At 38.9% G+C, this 20,239-nt stretch overlaps 1 protein-coding gene across 8 annotated transcripts in view; it reads right to left on the bottom strand.

Annotated features, from left to right (window-relative positions):
• MEIS2 (Meis homeobox 2) overlaps window positions 1-20,239 on the bottom strand; it is a 214,428-nt gene that overhangs the window by 186,344 nt on the left and 7,845 nt on the right. For all 8 annotated transcript variants that reach the window (XM_081095697.1, XM_081095702.1, XM_081095698.1 and 5 more), the window contains one exon: window positions 10,879-10,993. In XM_081095697.1, the coding sequence (XP_080951823.1) occupies window positions 10,879-10,993 (115 nt within the window). The remainder of the gene's footprint in view (window positions 1-10,878; window positions 10,994-20,239) is intronic.

Here is a 20,239-nt window from a genome sequence, read left to right as displayed (position 1 = left end):
AGATGGTCAGTAAATGTTGAAGGAAGAGCATATTTGGGGGATTCCACGTAGTCATCAACCTGGACTTTTTAAAAGCCGATGTTTACTTAATCCTAACAACTATCCTATGACATAATTATTATTCCCAGTTTACAGGTGAAGAAATTAACATGTGTAAAGATTGCCGCTTAGAAGTGGCAGGGCGAGGATGAGCGTTCAGAGCCACCTGCTTCCAAAGCTGCCATTCTCTCTACACCACGCTACCTCCATGTCAACAAGTCTTCCTCGGACCATCCCCCAAAATGAATATCTATCTTGCATAAGAGTTACGTATAGACATGCCATGGTGCCCCCACCTCCTGGGTGATGGTAAACTACTGAAGGCAGGGACCCTTGTAATTTCTATGTTTTTATTCCCAGGGTGCTTTGCTCAATGAATATCTATCTTTGTGTAATGAATTTAAGCAGCATACATTTAGATGTCTTGAAATATTGAGGGCCTCCGCCCTCCAGACAGGTGTGTGTACCTACATATCTGCCCCAATACGCAACACTATGCCATGAAAGGATACTCATGAGGTAGATTCAACAGGCTTTCAATAATCCAGGATTTATCAGCTTTTCTTCCTCATTCACATTTAGTATATAGAAACTTTGGAGGTTTTATTTTAGTGGATGGCATTTATTACAAATGTTAGTTGGAAGGAGAAATATGAAATTTTACACTCCTCATCTACTTTTGAAAATCTTCAAACTTAAAAAAAAATGAATTCTTGGTTTTGAGGCAACAGTAACACCTCTAACTGGTGGTGAGGGTTAAGGAATAAGTGTTTTGATGAAGCAAATATTCTACTGACTGAAGGGTAACCAGCTACATCTTGTATGAATTATCAGCCTAAAAAGAATTAGAACCCAGTAAAATATACTGAACTGGTGTAAGTTTCTCCTGAAAATCCTTTTAGATTTTTGTGAAGTTGTTTGGAATACATTTCAGGAAAGGATCTAGTCTCAGCCCCTGTAATGATCAGCATTTAGTGTTCTTGTGAAGTACAGACATTTCCACAGCGAGAGGGTCTAATTGATTAGATAATGATAATGGAAAAGTTGCTCTGTATTTACAAAATACCCCTCATTCCTATCTGGCTGAACAGTGGTTTGATATTAAGGCGTCACCTGAAGTGCCCAATGCCTGAATTGTGACATTCTACGATCCCTGGAAAATGAACTGGCAACCAAGAAAAGAAAAAGCTCTCCTTGTAAACAAAAGCAAAAACAAAAACAAAAACAAAAACAAAATGTTATTTCACTACATGCTATAACTAGCCTATAAAATCAGGGAACTAAAATTGCTCATAGTATAGCTCTAAATTTTTAAAAAAATATATGTTAAAAAAGAATAAGTACAAATAGAAAAATATTATGGCCCATGAATGTAAACATCACATTCCTGGAGCTTGAATTGAAAGATCACCAAATTCAGTCCTTTTCACAAGTAAGCAAAAGTCCAAAGAGATTAAGAGACTCATCCAAGGCCATGGAGCAAATCAGTGTCAGCACAGGACAGAAGGACAACGGAATAAAGGAACGAACAGTGGCTGGTTCCAGGCGATGTTATGGACTCTTACTTAATGGAATCTCCAGGACATGCAGGCTTTCCCCCACTTTGCAGATGTAGAAACTAAATCTGGCAGAGACTGAGTCAAACTGGAATTTGAACCCATGCCTCTACCTCCTCAGTCTGTGCCCTTTGCAGGTCTCTTGACTCACAGTCCAAGATTCTAAACAGAATCCCAAGCAGATGAAAAAGTGCTCACTACAAGGTTTTGCTTGCGTCACCCAAAATAATTATACTTACTCAAAAGCAAACTATGAAACAACTAAAGGACATATGTAGGAAATCAACAAAAGCATGTGGGCCTAAAAATTCACGAATTACTTCCAGACTACCTGTGTATGAAGACCAGTGACTTCCCCCAAGGTCATTCTCATCCTAAACAAGCAGTACAAGCAAAATGGACTCTGAGTTCATCACGGGAAACTGCCACATTAAGCAATTTTCCTTATTAAGCTTGCCATTATATTAAAAAACATATCTACCTACTCTTTTTGGTAGAGATACATCATTAAAAAATCCCATCTCCAAATTCTGGCCATATGTACATAATTTAAGACATCATTAAAGGACAAATAAGACAAGTACTACTTAAAATAAGAATCTAAAATTTAAGAGCTTACCTATTACCAAAAGAATTCTAAGTTTGAGTTGGTGGTCCATTAGCTTATTTAAAGTAGTGTGGTATACAGCAAAATTTCAGTAAAAGGAAATATTTTATTATCTATTTTAAAATATATTTTTATTGATTTCAGAGCGGAAGGGAGAGGGAGAGATAGAAACATCAATGATGAGAGAGAATCACTGATTGACTGCCTCCTGCACACTCACCACTGGGGAATGAGCCAGGAATCCGGGCATGTGCCTTGACCGGGAATCAAACCGTGACCTCCTGGTTCATAGGTCGATGCTCAACCACTGAGCCATGCCAGACAGACTATTTTTTTATTATCTCTTAAGGATGTAATGGGATGAGATTGAATGTATCAATACGTTCAAAATAGTTTGTTTATGTTGTGGCGCACATCAGAGTACATAAGTGCAAAGTTTTGATCAGTTTGTCCACCTTAAAAAGAGAAAAAAGTGAAATCTGTGGGTTTTGTTAATTGACTCAAAAGTGTGCCTACTATTGCTAGATAGTTGAATAGGTGACTATCCCTGCTTTGGAAAAGACGTGAGAGTGATCCAGAACAAAATAATTACAACACAAAATGTGAAAGATGGAGGTAGAAAGTGCCAGGACACAGAAAAGGGGACACTGTCCTCTATTTGGGCAAATCAGGAAGGCTTCCGGAGGAGATGACAAAAGAGTGCCCTAGGCAAAAGAGAGGCAGGGACACACTCCTCTAGGCTGCCTCCATTACCGCCCCTTCTCCCCAGCAAACTGAGGGACCCTATCACGACAGACAGGGTGGGGCCAAAATAGCTTTATAGTTGTGAGTGCCCAAAACCCAGAGTTAATTCTTGTATTATTATTTATTAATTATTGTATTAATTTTCATCGATCAACTATAAAAGTACTTTGGCCCAGCCTTGTAGAATGAAATGGGTCACTTTCATTTTAATGATAAACTAGATTTTAGTGAAATCCCATAGTATTTTCTTGGTTGTTAGAAAGAAAGTGGGTAGCTCAAGACTACTGAGAGACAAATTTGGTAGATAAAAATGGTTTATATTACTGTCTGCTGTGACATCAAAATATTTTTAGAGGCCAAATTAAAAACAAATGTCAGCCTAGCAAGATCAATAAAAAGTTATTCTCCCACTGCCCATCCCCCAAAGAAACACCAGGAAGAATTTCAAGAAACTCTCTGAGGGTAGAAACAGAAAGAAAGAGGAAGGGGGAAATAATAACATGGCGTCAGTGTAGACTAGTCTTCCGAAGAAGCAGCGAAGGGAAGACAATGAAGGGGAAAATAGAACACGTGTATTACAATGTACAGCAACACCAGGCTGCGCTTGATGCTCTGGAGGGCTTCAACAAGTACTGTTCAGCCAAAAATCAATTGAAAAATCAGCATGATAACAGAGCATGAGTTGCCCTATAATAGCCTTAAGACCCCCAAGGCTATGCAAGTCGCTTTCATCTGCCACACTGCACTGACTCCAGGGGAACCTCACTTCCCCTCACCGAGAACTGCGCCTGCCTGTGTTTCTAACCTACTGCTTACCCTCCCTTGAAAGGAGAGCTGTCAAGGACTGATGATGTTTTAAAGTGGTTTTTAAGAATTTTTTTCCCTTTTGCTTTATTCTTTATCTTGTCTTGACATTTGCACTCCAATTCAGCCTACAGTATCAGCCATAGACTATTCCCACAACGTTCACTGGCCAAGCATCGTCTCTGGAGAAGCTAATAGTCTCGTATTTTGTGTGCCTTAACTGACAGACATGAAACTGCCCCTTCATAAAACCAGAGTCCCGGCGTATGCAAATGTGAGCAATGCGCAGCATTGTTATAAATATACATATATAGTTCATTCCAAGATTTCATCTCAATATTTCTTCGATCACTTCCTCACAATGTCTGGTTTGTTCAATTTATATTTCTACTTGGCATTTGGTGTAAACCCCCAAAGATAAGATACATCTGTCCCTTAGTCACAAATCTTGGCATTTTTACCTTCGCTCAATCGTGAAATGATGGGTTGAAAATTACCTTGCTTATTATTAGCAGGATTTCCTTATAAGAAAACATTTTATTTCCCAACTTTTGAATGTGACATGAGCTGCATCAACTCAGTAGTGACATATCAGAGCTTAAGGAGGACATATAAACACCCTGATCCGTGTGTGAGAGAAGGAAGAGCTAATTGGAAGTCAGCTTCCCTGTGATTATCAGCTTGTTTATGGGGAGGGAGGAGGACTCTGAATGGCACTGTAAATTCATCCCTGATTATGGTGTTAAAACCAGAGCTCCTTCCACAAGCTCCTCCAAAGCCCCCCAACCCAATCCATTTTGTTTAGTTACAAAGGGTTGTGCACTGTTTTCAGAGAATGACAGTATTTCATGCTTTGATTTTCTCCAGTTTTAAGAAAAATTAATCAGTTGCACAAGCCAGTTGTCAGATTTCACTTCCCTCATGGCAGAAAGCACACATATTCATTGTCTGCTATAAGAATAAATTTTAGTAATTTTTCCCCATGTCAATATGAATATTAGACTGACCCAATTAATATGAAAAGCTTCTATGCTGCTGGAACAGACAGTGCTACAGAAAGAGCCATTTGCACAACCTGTTCATGATTATGGGCCATAAGGACACAAAGATGGCACACACATTTGCGGGCCATCTGAATTCTTATACGGAAACGGGAGGGGGGAGGAGAGAGGCATGACATGAGCTTGACTGTCGTGGGTCATGTTTTTTAATCCGGAGTATTGGACATGTAACACAGCAACAAGAGCTGATCATTTTGTTTAATCACCTTTTGGATCTTTGCCAGATGGTCTCTATTGAGAGCGCCGCAAACAGAGAGAGATGAACTGCGTCTAACACGCCACCAGAGCTTTCCCGTAAATGTCTGAGAACTGATTCCAACAAGAATTTAGTCTCAGAGCAGAAAGGGATACATTTAAAAACTATGTGCATTAACTATACTTTTCCCCATAGAATCCTCAGTTGGCATGAATAATTTACCCACTCTTATGCTAATGGGATCATGAAAGTATCCCTCTGTCTTTAGTGCAGCTATTCTCAGCTTTCAGTAATTACCCCACCCAGTGAAAATAACATGGCTTCTGCATTGAACGGCCGACTAGTACCTGACAATTAGAAAGATCATGGCTGACGGTGGAAGGTTCCAGAGCTGGACAGAGAAGCCCTTGGCACCCAAGGAAGAGTACCGCGTAGAGCACCGTGGGTCTTGGGGGCGGATGCATGGGGTGGAAAGCAGGGGAAAGAGAAGAAAAACTGTGCCTTGTCAAGCTTTTCTTTTTCTGACTTATCAAATTTTACTTAAATAAAAGTATGTTCCTCTTTATAAGTGTAAAAGACACACGTGACAAGATTAGTTTTGAAGAAAAAATAAATAAACGGTATCTTAGAAAAAGAATTAGAGTTATCTTTAAAGCACATCTGCATTAAATATTTATTTTATCAGAATTTTAAAAAAAAATCTAAGTAGTGGAAAAATCCTCTGCATCTTGCTTTTTGGAGGGAAAAAAAGAGGTTGTTTTTTTTTAAAAAAAAAAAAACCAAAACCCTCACTCTCAACCTCTGTCCACAAAACTCCATGTTAGGTAGTTCACTGTGTAAAAATTATCAGGCTAAAACATCTGGGAAAGAAAGCTATGAAACAGCAGGGAATGTGGCTGGTTTATTGTTTATCTTTTGTTTATGAGGCAGTATTCAAGTTTAATTACTACTCTAAATTAAACTCTAACTGGCACCAGGAGACATCCCTTTACATGACTAAGTTAAAAAAAATATATAGAAATCCCAACTCTGGGGTTTTCAAGTAAGTTGATACATATAGGAAGAAATTACTCAAAATTAACAGCAATTACTGAAAGCTTTTAAGCATTTATGGGCATCATTACATGTTCCTAGAGCATTTATTTATTAGAAGAGTTTTATTTTATTTCTAATGGTTACTATTTTTTAAAGTCCTAAGAAAATCAACAGGAATTATTTGAATGTTTGCTGGTGTTTAAAGGATGCTATATTTTTGACATTATTTTTTTTGGGGGGGGGAGGGGAGAGAATGAAAATGAAACATACATATTCTATATACAACAGTTCCTTCTATGGCAATGATCAACTTTCAATTACATTCTCAGAGAATTTTCTATACAATTAAAAGAACAGGAAGGAAAAGAAATGTCATTGCATTTATTGTAACAGTAAGTGACCAGTTTCGGATGAACTTAGCTCCAGGAAAAATAAAAGTTAAAAGCAACTAGCAAAAGATTATGCCAGATGGCATCTGTCATATTGTATTTAGGGTTATTTTAAAGAGATTGCCGCCACTATGAAAACATTCCGTTGACAGAGTTTTCCTAGACTGAATAAGAAATTCCAGTAGAATATATTCAGGACCACCGTAAGTAGGTTTGAAATACTCCCCCCCCACCCCCCACCTTGTGTAAATATAACTGGAATATGTTGGTGGGGGAGAATACTATTTCATAACTATCGCATATATTATAAACTCAGAAATGTAAGACTATTTTAGATGTCTGCTTATCTATAAATACTTACATCCAATATACAGGGGGTATTTTTAGGTTTCGACACCATGATGGCTAAAGAACTGGATAATAAATAAATAAGTATCTAGCAATGGAATTCTAGTCTCACTGCCAGGGTGAGAGATAGGGACATCAAGAGAGGGGTTTGGCAGGTGGCAGCACTGGGAGGAACTGTGCTGGCTTGTGCAGCCCCATGTCCTGAAAGATTAGAGGAGACGAATGCATTTAGGTTAAACTGGGTCTGGCAACAGTATGGTTAACGTGCGTGTGGTGTGCAGTGTGAGCTCAGCAGTTACTGGGCCAACTGTCTCGGTATTTCTGGGAATCCTGCCTATTCACAGTGCAGGGATTGTTCAATTGCTGCAAAATGTACAAAATGAATTTTACAAAAATGAATTGTAAGGAAGGCCCCATTACAACGATTTTACAGCAAAGATGTCAACATCAATTTTTCTTTCATGCATAGCTAATGATTAAAACAGCATATTCCATTTGCCTAAGACAATTCATTTCATATTGGCACATCAAAATATTGAAACACCAAGTTATCTTTACTCTACCCTTTTTATTCATTGCCGCTGAACCCAGACCATTGTTCAAACCAGGAAAAATAAAACAAACTTGGCACGGAATACTTAAAACAAAGGCTCATCAATATTCTCCAATTTGTCAACATCTCAATTACAGCACTGGAAAAAATGTAAATTTCATGTGCTCTAAACACTGAGGGGTCTATTCTCTTGCCAATTCACATGCGTAACTCCCATCAGCGTTAATGGGAGTTACACAAACCCATCAATAATAATAATACTTGTACATATATTGTGCCTTTCATCTAAGGCTCTCAAAGTGCTCTGTGAACAAGGGGGCTGCTTCCCAGTCTTTACTCTGGCAAAATGCACAATGAGATACAAAGCAGCTTTTGACTCAGCAGGTACAGAATGAGGGACCCCAGGCCTTATTATCAAGCCCCATTTTACTGATGGGAAGCCAGATACAAAGAGGGCCAGTGACTTCCACAGAGCCACTAGTCTGCACCCTAAATCTGTCCCTGAAAAAAACAGATTTCTTTCTTCCTTCTAAAAGGACTATCAAGCAGGCTCCCTCCCTCTGGCTGCTCTGAGCAAAAGAAACCAGAGTGAATAAAAGTCTGGTTCATATTTATACAGTTTACTGCTAGGCTTGTGCTGTTTGAAAGACACAGTAGAGTCAGTTTTACTTTTTACCAAGTTTGTTTCTTGGAAGTTTTAAAAAATCTGATTTTTTTCCCCCTCCTTTCAGTTTCTTGCACAAACACTAGGGGGAAAAGATGACCTTTCACCTGTGTAACTGTAGCTCTTTCACTATCAAGTCATAAAATGAGGTATTTTTACATTCCACAGGAAAAAATTTGTACGAATCATTTTAGTAAAAATATTCACAAAAATTATAAAGCAACATACATGCATGTATTGTTTTATAGCATATGGCTATTAAAGTTTAATTAAAAATGTGTAGGAAAACACTGTATTTACTACAATTCATCCCTATTTTTTCTGTTTATCATAATTTGTTTTGAAACTGAATCATTTTACAGTTTTCCATATGCCTGTTGTGCTAATAAATTCTGAATACGTAAGAAAAACTCTTTTCTAAACCATAAACTTGGTTTCTAATGTAATATTATAATATCTTTAATACTAAGAACATAAATTTCCCTCTTAGGTTTTCCATTATGCATCAACCCTAAGATTTAACCTGGGATAAGCATATGCGATTTAGTCAATATCTCTGTTGACTTTGCCCTGAAGCAGATAATTAATCTTTCCCACAGAAAGCTACTCTGGACAATTCAGTGGGACAAAATATAAAAATGTCTTGAAAACATGTTTAAAAGACTAATAAGGGCATGGGCATGACAAAATACGCTGGAGTCTGGCCTTCAAAATTTAGGGTCTACTGTAAAAATCAGAATACCCTTAAACATGCGTTTTGGAACCACTGATGTGGGAAGCCAGGTAAGAAAGTCTCCATGTCAAAACATCCTCCATTTTATAGGAATCATAAGTTCTTTTGTTCCTTACATTTCAATATGTAAAATGACTGACTTCCTAGTACTCATTCACAGAAGTTACCATGTCCATTCTTTAATCTCATAGAGATATGCAGGGATCAAATCCTTCAACATTGCAGCTCCCCACAACATAGAGGTGTGTGTATATTGTTTTTAGCCAGTGTGTTGGTCTCAAAGGTTTTCTCTTTCTTGACCAAAACAACAACAACAAAACTAACCCAAATGACAAAACTCCATGCGTTGCCGTTACTGCAACTGTTCCCCGCTCCAAACCCCGGGTCTTCTCTCTCCCCCTCCCCTTGTCTCTGGCCCCTTCCTGCTATCTCCCTTGGCCATAACTCAACCAACCCAACAGAACCAGTCAGTTTTAGATTTCAGTTGGGACCCCAGTGACCTGTTAATGAATCTACAGAGAGGAGAAAAACTCACAGTGTTGAGTTATGCCTGGTGTTGCTAGCTGACTTGGAGTCAGAAATGCTTGAAGCGTTAACGTAATTGCAAGAATGTGAAAAATGAAGCGCTGAGCTCCTGCGCAAAGTGAAAGGTCAAAGCGAGCCTCACACACAACAAGTCTTTGGAAGATAGCCTCATTAGACCATTAAGTCTGCTTCTCCTTCCCCCTCTTTTGCACAGTGCTGAGCGTGTTTTGTTTTTATTAATAGATACCTTCCCCCCTCTACGTGGCAGCAATTTGGGGTGGTAGGGAGGGTGGAGTCATAGAAAGCTTTCCAGATTTAACCACATTGAGAAGTCAGTCCATCACCATGACACAGAACGACAATTAAGCCACTGCATTGCAGAGCCATTGAGTTTACACATATGTCACCTTCAAAATGCCATATAGTTTAGTTGTCTTACATATAATCTACCTGGTCCAATAAAAACAGTACATATAGCCTCCATACATATGACTCACAAGTTCTTCCACAATTTATCACCTGTCAGTATTCATTTCTGTGTCAGTTGCAACTTGCATAAACCTAGATTCTAATTTGGACCCATTCTCAAGTTAATGACATCCTAGCAGGGACATTTCCTAGACTCTTCCGGAATACCAGGAATCCAAAATCCATGGCCAGAAGTTTGGAAGAGTGAAGGCACTCACCCTACATCACCAACCTTCTTGTAAAGGGCACATATGACTATAGCTCAAGCTGTTAAACTGTCCTCTACTTTGAAGACTGTCTAATACTTAAATATTGTGGCTATAATCACAGTCATAATAGAGATGAAATAGAGCTAGGAGATCAGACACCAGATAATGTAAAATATTAAAAAGTAAAATCTATACACTTTCTGGACCACATTCAGTAATGCATCTTCCTTTAAATTATCATTTTAGCCATAGAAGAGTCATCCCTATCAACATATAATCACTCTTTGTGCAATAGGTGAGTTTTAAATGGTAAAATTTACTCCAAATCACACCAGCCTTCCTTGTCACCTGCACTTCATGTCCCCTTTGCCCTCTGATTATTGTAATTTTTAGGACTTGTGACAAAAGTCGCCATGACCGCTGAATGGAAACAAATAAGCATCTAAGAATTTCAAAACCCGTATTCCCAAGATAAGATTCCATATAAAATTCGCGCAGGACTTCTGGAGCTAAAAAGAACGGATTGTTGCATCTTCTGTGCTTTAGAGGCATTAATGCTTGATTATAGAGAACTCTTACAGTGGGTATTACAAACAAAGGACAGTGTTTATAGCATAATTAAAACTACTGCACCTAGTTGCACAGGAGCTCATCGTCCTATTTCCGCACACACAGAAGTGGAGATAACCAAATTTGTAAAAGAATTGGCAGAACTAATCAATTGTTAGTGCAATGCCTACTTAAAGACCAGACACCTCATTTTGATTTTTCTTAAGTAATGTAAGTTAAAGAGAGGAAATACTAAGTAGTCTCCTAAATAGCAGCTGATTCTGCTCCCTAACCTGCCATCCTCTTGTTTCCAGGGAGGCAGATGTACTGAAGTCATAAAATATTGAAGTTATTTTAGTCATGCCTACTTTGCACAAGGAAAATGCTTGACCTTTTACCTTGCTCACTGCTGTTGTCTCCACTCTGGGAAGCATGACCCCCGCTGGAGGGCCCTGGGGTGCCTGCTGAGTGGGTGGAGGTTGCGTCATCGTGATCTCTCCAAGATGCAGGATTCTGATGTCAGGATTCCAGAAAATGTGTCCACAGTGACCATGTCAGCCATAGATGAGGAACCAAGGAGAGCGGTACAGAGAGAGACAAAATGCGTACATGTTAGTATTTGTGGAATTGGGCATCTATAGGATGCCATGCTGCAGTATGTTGTCTTTTCAGCAATAGGTACCAAAAAGATGCTCTGGAACCTTGATGAGGCCATGATCACATCAATGTACACATTTGTTAAGACAAATTGGCAGACACTTAAAACGGGTACATTTTTATCACACACAAATTGTGCCTGAATAAAGTTAATTTTTAAAGTTAGGAGGAAAAAAAGCTTACTTAAAAACCTAAAAGTCATTTCCTCTTGCCATCTTAATTAGGGCATACTCTTCCATGAAATAGGTCCCAATGCTCTTGTTTGCTAAATACTTCAGAACATTTACCATCTACAAAACTCAGTGAGTCCCTTAAAAAATAAAACAAAACAAAAAACTCAAGAGTCTAGGAGTCAGCTCTTCGCACCTTTCAAATGCACTGCCCTAAAACAACCTGACCAAACCCTCACAATTGTCATCAACTGATTATACAACCAACAGACCCAGTGATATTAATCATCGCATCAGTACCTACTATATGATCAGTTCTGCTTTAATTTGCACAAACAGCAAGAAAAAAGTGAAACAACTATGAACCGTCAGCTATCTAATAAACCGGACAGGCCTTGCCCGTGAGCTCCAGGGGAGCTTCAATTCGCAGAGCGGGGCTCTTTCCTGGGAGAACACCTTGTCTCCAAGGACAAGCGGGCAGACCCAGCTATAGCTCATGCCACTTCGCTGAGTGTATTCTTCCCCTGGCCCTCCTCCCCTTTCCTGATCATTCCCAATACCCGGCTGCTGCTTAAAGGAAAACAGGAATTCTAATGTACAGGAAGGACTTTATCAGCACCACATGAAGGCAGGCAAGAGATGGAATTTCCTCTGGCAGAAATGTCCCCATAGGAACAGCACGTGAAACACACCACCCATAGGCCAGCGCTGTGCACTTGTCACCTGTATGCAGGGACTTCAGCTAAGCTCACAGACTTACTGGCAAGTAAATTCTGGGGCAGGAGGATTCTTTGAGGGGAAAAATAAAAAACAACAACATCAATCTCTGAAAGTACACCATTTCTTCTTACAAGAATCGGTAAGGATTCAGACAGACCAACATGCTTATAGGCAACAGGCAAACATTTTGACCATCTGAAAGCAATCTTGCAGTGTTGTCAGTATATATAGTTTATCCAGAAAAAGAATCAGTCTATCATTTTCCTCAACATCAACTCTATAATGTACATATAGAACATAAAATCTTACCAAAATAAAATTTAAAGCCAAGCTGAGACCAAATAGAGGACTAGTCTTACTTGGAACAACAACCGAAAAAAACTTATGTGCAGTTACGCTACAAACTGATTGCAAATTAATATTTAGCATTTTTGATAAATAAGCTATAGAGCTTTGAAATGACCCAAAGCTCTATAGATTAATAACATCTATCTCAAATAATGCTACTGGCATCGCCATCAGGCATGCAATTGATTCAAAGTGAAAACCCCAAGGAGAAATTTAGTGACTATAAATACGGCGCAAGTATAGATCTTTAAAATAAAGATATGTTTTAGAAAATAGATTAGAAAATGAAATTGCGTAGAATAAAATGAAAACCAAGGATCTCTGCTTCCTATATTAAGACAAAATCATGCCTGTGATCTCTCTTTTATAAGTTAGAAACCACTCCAAGAGTTTCAACCTAAAGGTAAAGAGAATATAGCGTCCCTTGAAGGTTTGTAGCCTGGATGGTAATCAGATAAAGAGCCGGGGGGGGGGGGTGGGGAGAGAGAGAAGAGAGAGAGAGAGAGAGAGAGAGAGAGAGAGAGAGAGAGAGAGAGAGAGAGAGAGAAACAATAGCATGGTGTGAGTTTAGTCCTGCAACAGCACTGGCTAGCAGAGGCTTCTTTTAGAAAACACAATAGCTGCAACACACTCACCTAAGCTTCACTTTACAGTGTACACAGCACGTGATGTTAATTTTATGCACTGCAGGCTTTTTATTAAGCCGGCTGCTATAAAAGCTCCTTACCCCTCATGAAAATTACAATAATTAACCACTAACACCTCGACTATGTTTTAAGGCAAATGTCATCCAATAGCTATTAGATAATCGTTGAAATGAAGCTCGAGGAGGCTTTCTGTTTGGGCACTCGAGTGATCTGAAGGGATCACCCAGAAGGACATCCTGCACCTGAAAGCAGTGGCTCGTCCCTATCAGTCAAACCTGGACGGAGTTTAAAGTCAGCTCTCATTCATTTAGAGTTCAGTTTATTTCTTTCGGTGGTCTTTCTGGAGGAGGTGTTTTCTAAGGTAAAGGGGTAAAAAGTAAGTGACATAAGCAAATATTACTTAAGAGCAGCTGGTTCCTCCAAGCGAGTTGGGTCTTTGGTTTTCAGCCCAGACCCGCGATCGGCTCAAGTTCACTATCTAACCCACATGCCCCCGTCTCTCCCCTCTTTGCTCTCTCAGGTGTTTATTTCCACGGAGGATCTCAAGTATTAGCATCTAGTTTCAGAGACGGACACAACCGAAGGTGTACCATGATATTCATCCAACTTGACAGCAGGAAAGACAGATTAAATCCCTCTGGGGTTTCAAGGCCGAGGAGTTGCCCTAAACTTGGATGCACTGGGCTACACCATGGTGACCTGACCGTATACCCAGACAAACATGGATAATCTGGTCAATGAAAAACCGCTATCTCCTTGGTCATAAAAAATTATAACCTACATGGTCAGATAAAATGTAATCCATTGCCCATACACTGTTTTTCATTTTTTGTTTTTTTCTTAAATGGAAATATTTGTTTATATCACAACTCCTTTCTTCTTCTTTTCCCTCCCTAGATAGTTTCCAAGTTTACATCCTTCAAGAATAACGGCCTGGCTTTCTGCCAAATTATATGCAGGAGTTTCGTGAATCTTGAAACCCAAGTGGCATACGAGAGCATGTAAAACACATGACGTATGAAGAAAAATAAAGAGACGTGCTTTCCGTGTGCATGTGTGTGGGTGAGTATTCAGGTGTGTGCATTCCACAATACACGTCCTGTTCTTCAGCCAAAAGTACCGGGAAGACACCGAGGGCAAGGAATGAACATGTTTCTATTCCCAGTGGCTCTAATAATTGGGAGTCAAATATGGTACTCTTCTTGCTCTTATGTAATTGCGTTAAAGAGCAGTGTTAGCAGGAGAGAGGCAGTGAATACCGAGTGGAGCACAATAGAAGGAGATAGAAAATAGATACAAGGAGCTGGGTCTCCAGAGGCAGTATTTCCTATTTGCTGGGCTGCAGACTCACAGCTGATAATGCAAGTTGTAATTAATATAAAAGCAGGAGACGAGGTGGGGAGCGCTTGTCGGAGCGGGGCCACAGGAGATCACGCTGCCGCTCTCCTGTTTCTCATTTACACGCAGCTTTCCCTGGAAAACACAATTCTGCCAGTGTTTTCTCCCTTGAAAGTTAAAAAAAAATTGACTTAGCACCATCATTGGATTTTGCTAAACCTAGAAAAGAGCGGAGCGAGGACAAGAGTCTCCAGGCATAGGAAGCAAATTGCACGTGCACCTCTTTTGTTGAGGTTGCAGATATGGTGGAAACTGTAACATTTCACACCATTATGGCATTTCTGAGGGGGACCTGCCGAGGGTTCTCTTTAATAAGTCCTGGCACATTGGTGATATTTTCCTGTTTAAATAACTGCACAGAGATCCTGGTTCTTCCACTCAAAGGGATGATGGAGTCAATGTATGAGGGTTATACATAAATTCAAAAACTGAGTGGGTCAGTAAAATGTTATGAAGCTTCAAGAAAGAAAAAAAAAAGGCATACTACACACAGGTTTTATCTAAAATAATCTGAAGCACCTCAGGCCCCAAGTGTAAAGGTGACTCAATGGCTATGGTTAGGAGAGAGCCTTAGCTCCGAAGGAGGACTCTGGTGCCACCTCTGACTTATCATGTGAACTTGAGCAAGTGTTGTTCTTTACGTTCCTGGGGCTTGTTTCCTTTCTCTCTCTAAAATGAAGAAGTCGGGTGGGATCACGGAGATCACTTTCACTTCTTATTTCTGTTATTAAAAATAATTTAAAATAACATTTGATTTTCTAGAACCTATACAATGAAAACATATAATACAGAGTCAAAAGTTATATATGAACTTGGAAAACACAGTAAAGCAATTCAGAATGTGTTCATAGGTGGAAAGTAATATGTATATATGCAAATGGAGAGCACAAACTAATTTGACTACATATGTTGAAACAACAAAGGCAAGATATGCTTGTATCAGTACACATAATTGAAACCATTAACATATTCCCTATGACTTTATGATGTTCCCACTCTTAATTGACATTATGCAAAAATTATGTTTTAAAAAATAGGATGAAGACTCCTATCATAAGGTATGCAAGGCTACAAAACTTTAAAATGTCAATTGTATGGTTTGAAAAATGTTGGAATTTCCCTTTGCTGTTCTAAAGTTGACATAAGAACTCAGGGGAAGTGCGTGTGCTTTCAGAGCATGGACTCAATCTGTAAAAATGCACAGAGAGCCAGGTCTTCCCCTCATCCTCCCGCATCCACCCCTCCGTGAAGCTTTGGGAATTAACACAGGCACAGCTCTCAGAGAAGTAGCAAGTACTCTTTGCAAAAAACTCCTCCATTTAATGGAGCAACTTTTAGAGAAGATGGCAATTTTTTATATTGTTGGTGTAATGTCATACTGTAATAAGTCTCCTATAGTTTTGAATTGTGTTGAAATATTCCATAGAGTATCAGTCTGAAAACCATCAGAAAATGAATTTTGAAAAATATCACAATTTTAATCCGAGAGTGAATGCCTGTGGTTGTCAAGTGCATATTTGTTTAATTTCATCTCATCACAGTGACACTGAAAACAGACTCCAACTGCACAACCTAAGTGATTTAAATAATATAATTATTCAACATGGGAAATCGACAGTAAAGCTATCAACCACCAGAAACTATGCAACAGCAATAACAGAAAGCCCATGCCATCAGCCATGTCTCTCTGAGTTGGTGGACAGGGCTGAGAGGTAGAACTTCCCCGGAGCAGATCCCAGAGGCTTAGAGAACAGACTGTAGTCCCACACTAGGAAGAACAAACTAGCTGATAAAATAAATCTTTAATATTACTAATATTCATTTCAAATCCCATGATTTCCCTCTTGATAGTGTATAGATCAATCACTTAAACCTATCCCTCTGCTCGCTGCCCACTCCCCTCTAATTTCTCAGGTAATAAAAGAATTTCTCTAAAGACACTTGCCTGTATTCTGTCAGGAAAAAGGTTCTGGGAATTCTCCCCTCTGACTTAACCCATCATTAAGCATTGTAGTGACATGAGTAAACCTGACATGTTTAGAGATGCAAAAGAAAACAACAGCATCTCTCCACTTAAATTACAGCTATCAACATAAAAATTAAAATATTTTTCTTTTATTAGTCATATTATCAGAGCCGGTCAATTTTAAGGCATTTGTCATGAACTGTTGGTAAATGCAGTTGTATATTCTTCCCTAAACTTAACTGGTCCAAAAACTAAAATGTTGCTCCTTATGAACATGGATTAGGTATAACAATACAACCGTACTTCAGGCAAATAGAGTTTAGCTCAGAGAATGTACTTCAAACAAATATATTTCCTGGTCTAAACTCAGTATAAAGATATGTAATATCTTTATATGTAAACATAAAGATACTTTTTATTTGTCTGCACTGGGTCTAAAGACTTGACCTAAAATGACGTAAAGTAGATAATATGGATATCACCTATTATTCAGAAATACTACAGACTAGGAAAACCATGAGTTTTCAAGTTGAAACTTTTTTTTAAAAGAATTTGTTTCTTGACATGTTTATTTTAAACATGATAAATCTGAATGTCTGGGAAACTTAACATGAACTGCAGCTGGAAAATAGAACTCTATTCTTTTCACCATCATAGTTTTGTCTCCCCAATATTCCAAAGAACATTCTAATAGCTGATTCCTACTTATAACAATTACTCTTATGTTATGAGTATAAAATAAAATACATTATTATATTGAAGATAAAAGCATTCATTATCAATTTATTAAAAAAACAGTAGCTAATGTTGCAAACTGTATTTTTCTATTTAATTTTAAACTTCCTTTTATCATTATGCCCATCTTGCAGGTATCAATAATAAATTAAAAATTCAGAATCTTTACTGAATGTAACATGGAAGATAAGACATTCTTTTAATGCATCTACGTTGTATCAGATTACTTATATAAAATTATGGAGTGTGAAATCAGCATGACAACAGCCCAATTTACTAAGTAATAATATATAAAGGTCATTCTTAAAAGTCTTCCCAAAAGACTTGCTTTTAAGATATTTATAACAATTACTTTTATTCATTTCTATTTTCAAAAATTGTAGTAAGAAAACTGAAAGCTATTCTGGTACCTAATAGTTTGCTCCTGATGCTTCTCTGTCTGCTTTCCACCGCATAGAATTACATATTCTTTTCTCTCTTTCACTCTCTCCTTGCCCGCTCCTTTCTTAAACACACACACACACACACACACACACACACACACACACACACACAGCTTGATACCACTTAATAAGGATAGAGGTGTATGTGTTTTGGGGGTGTCAAACAGCTGTCACAAACTGTCACCTCCACAAGAGAAACCTTGGCACACAACAAATTAAACTACACTTCTTTTTAGCTGTCATTATTCATAGCCAATAAGTTGAAATGCTCTCAGCATTTCATGTGCAAATAAAACCACGAGGAAGCACAGTAGATCAGAACAGTGGGCCAACAGATAAAACAGAGAAAACAACACATTCGGTCCTTCTGAAGTGGCTCATCATCACCCCTGCACTAGCGTGCACCAAATGAGATCCAGCCTGGGGCAGTGTATTAAATATGCATATCAAAGCAAATGAAAAAATAAACCTGGAGATTCAAATTGGGCACATTAACATGCTGAAAATGTCCTACTAGAACTACTTTTCAGGTAGTGCTTCTGTGGCATTTTCCCTTTTTCTGTGGCTGGGGGGTGGAGGGAGGTCCTGCCTGCAGTAGAGGCTGCAGCATGAGAATTCGCTTTGTAGGGGGAGGCCTGGAAATGAATGCAATCAATACACCTCTGGTACGAAAGTGTCAGAAATGGTGAAAACCCTCCAAGGTTTTCTCTCACCTCCTGCATAAAATTCAAGTCTGTGGCAACCTCACCATTCCCCACTCAGTGCGCTGGTGGAACAAATTATTGCTTCCTTTCAAAACAAATAGCAGGGGGCTAAAGTAAGAATGTTATAGTTCAGATCTCTAGGAAATAAAAGGCTTTAAATTCTGATGCCCAATGAGGTGGCAAGCCCTCATGGGTTCAAAATAAATCAGTTGTCATATCTACTTGATTAGGGGCCTGACAGAGGAGCAACACATGTTACAGTTGATCCTTTTACCCAAAGACGGTGATTGTTAAGTTATTAAAGCATTGGCCTTTTATAGGTACAACTTCCTTCTGGAGTGGAATTGAAATATTGCAATAGTTCCATAAATTGGCCTTGTCTATCAGCCAATACTCTATATAAACAGTCTAGCTCATCTTATCTCTTTCATGTAAACATCAGCATGTTCTAGATCTATACATCCACTTGAAAAACAGTTGCCATGAAACTGTTCTAGAAAACCAAGTAGTCGAGACTCCTAGAAACAACACGAGAAGAGCTCTTTGGCTGCGGACAGCTGTGAACCTCTCATTCTACAAACCAGGTAACTAGGTTCCTTCCCATTCTCCCAATAGTGTAATATGCATATGAGTTTAGAAAGAGGAAAGCCAAGCCGTGAAAAAAATGAAAATAAATAAATAAATAAATAACAACAACAACAAATGTTTCCAAGGTAATGCCACGCCTCATGAACCACAACCACCCATCTCAGGGCTACACATCAGCAAATAAACTGACATAGCTGCTGCTGCACCCGCTTAATTTCAGTTAATAAGCTCAATACACAAAAGAGCTCCTGAAGTTTTCCCCCATCGTGACAGGAAAAGCCAAGAGTGCAGACAGTCATAGGAGCTTTCAACAACGTAGCATTTATACTGCCTCAGAACTAGGTAGCTGGGCCCGAGGTTTTCTTTTCTTTTCCTGTTCAAACTTTGGTCCTTAGGCAGTCTTTCCATACAACACAAAGGCTGAAAATGAAAATCTGTACCCACATATTTTCAAAACTTTTCGTGGTGGGATAGAAGGATGGGACACCACACAGAATGTTCATTCTTAAGGCATCTCAATTCACTCCTCTTGACACCCCGGAAGGGGGGGTGGGGGTGGTGGTGGTGGTGTCTTCAAGCCTCAATGCCTGTTTAACTCTGTAGAGCGTTAAATTAATATTTCAGCCACCGAGTTATTAGTCTATAGCCTATATCATTTAGGTTGTGATTCAACTGAATGCAATCTATAGACACCCAGGCTTGAGTTTCTATAAATAAACTGCTGTTCACACCCACTCTTTAACCTCGCCACTCTTGCCTTTCCTACCAGCTGCAATCCTTTTTCTTTGCTTCTTTTTCAAATTTTCAGTCTCACTACATATGCTTTTTCCATATATATATATAAATAAAAGCATCAGACTTACTAGATCAGTTCCAAAATGGGATTAAAAACAGAGCAAATAGAAAGAAATCTCCCTTCGGGGCCTGACATCTACAGTAGCTCCTTACTACACTCTCCATCCTCATTCACCAACTGTTAAAGTGTTAAAATTCAACCACTAACCTAGGGTTACTCAATCACAATTCCCTTCAGCTTTTCCGAAATACATTGTTAATAACTGTTTCATCAAGGTTACTGTCTTTTATTATGAAGATGCTTCAGGCATTTGGCAATAAGTCCATATTCTGACAATAAGTTTCTATAGAGCAAAAGCTCTGAGAATTGTAAAGTGTTCACTCCTTTTATTTCTAATGCAATGCAAGAGTGCCAATAATTCTCAGAATTGTCATCTTGGGAGAGACTTCGAAATCAGCCCCTCTCCCCATCTCTCTGTTTTTCTTCCTTCCTCTCTCCCTGATCCTGACCAGCTAGCTGTCTTGCCTCTCTCTCTCCCTGCTGTACTGATTGCACAGAGTTCAGAAAGCAGAAAAGACAGCAGTCAC

The sequence above is a fragment of the Myotis nattereri genome (assembly GCF_964212035.1).
Source record: "Myotis nattereri genome assembly, chromosome: 1".
Lineage (NCBI taxonomy): Eukaryota > Metazoa > Chordata > Mammalia > Chiroptera > Vespertilionidae > Myotis > Myotis nattereri.
Note: the sequence above shows the minus strand (reverse complement) of the source record. Positions and strands in the feature narration are given on the sequence as shown.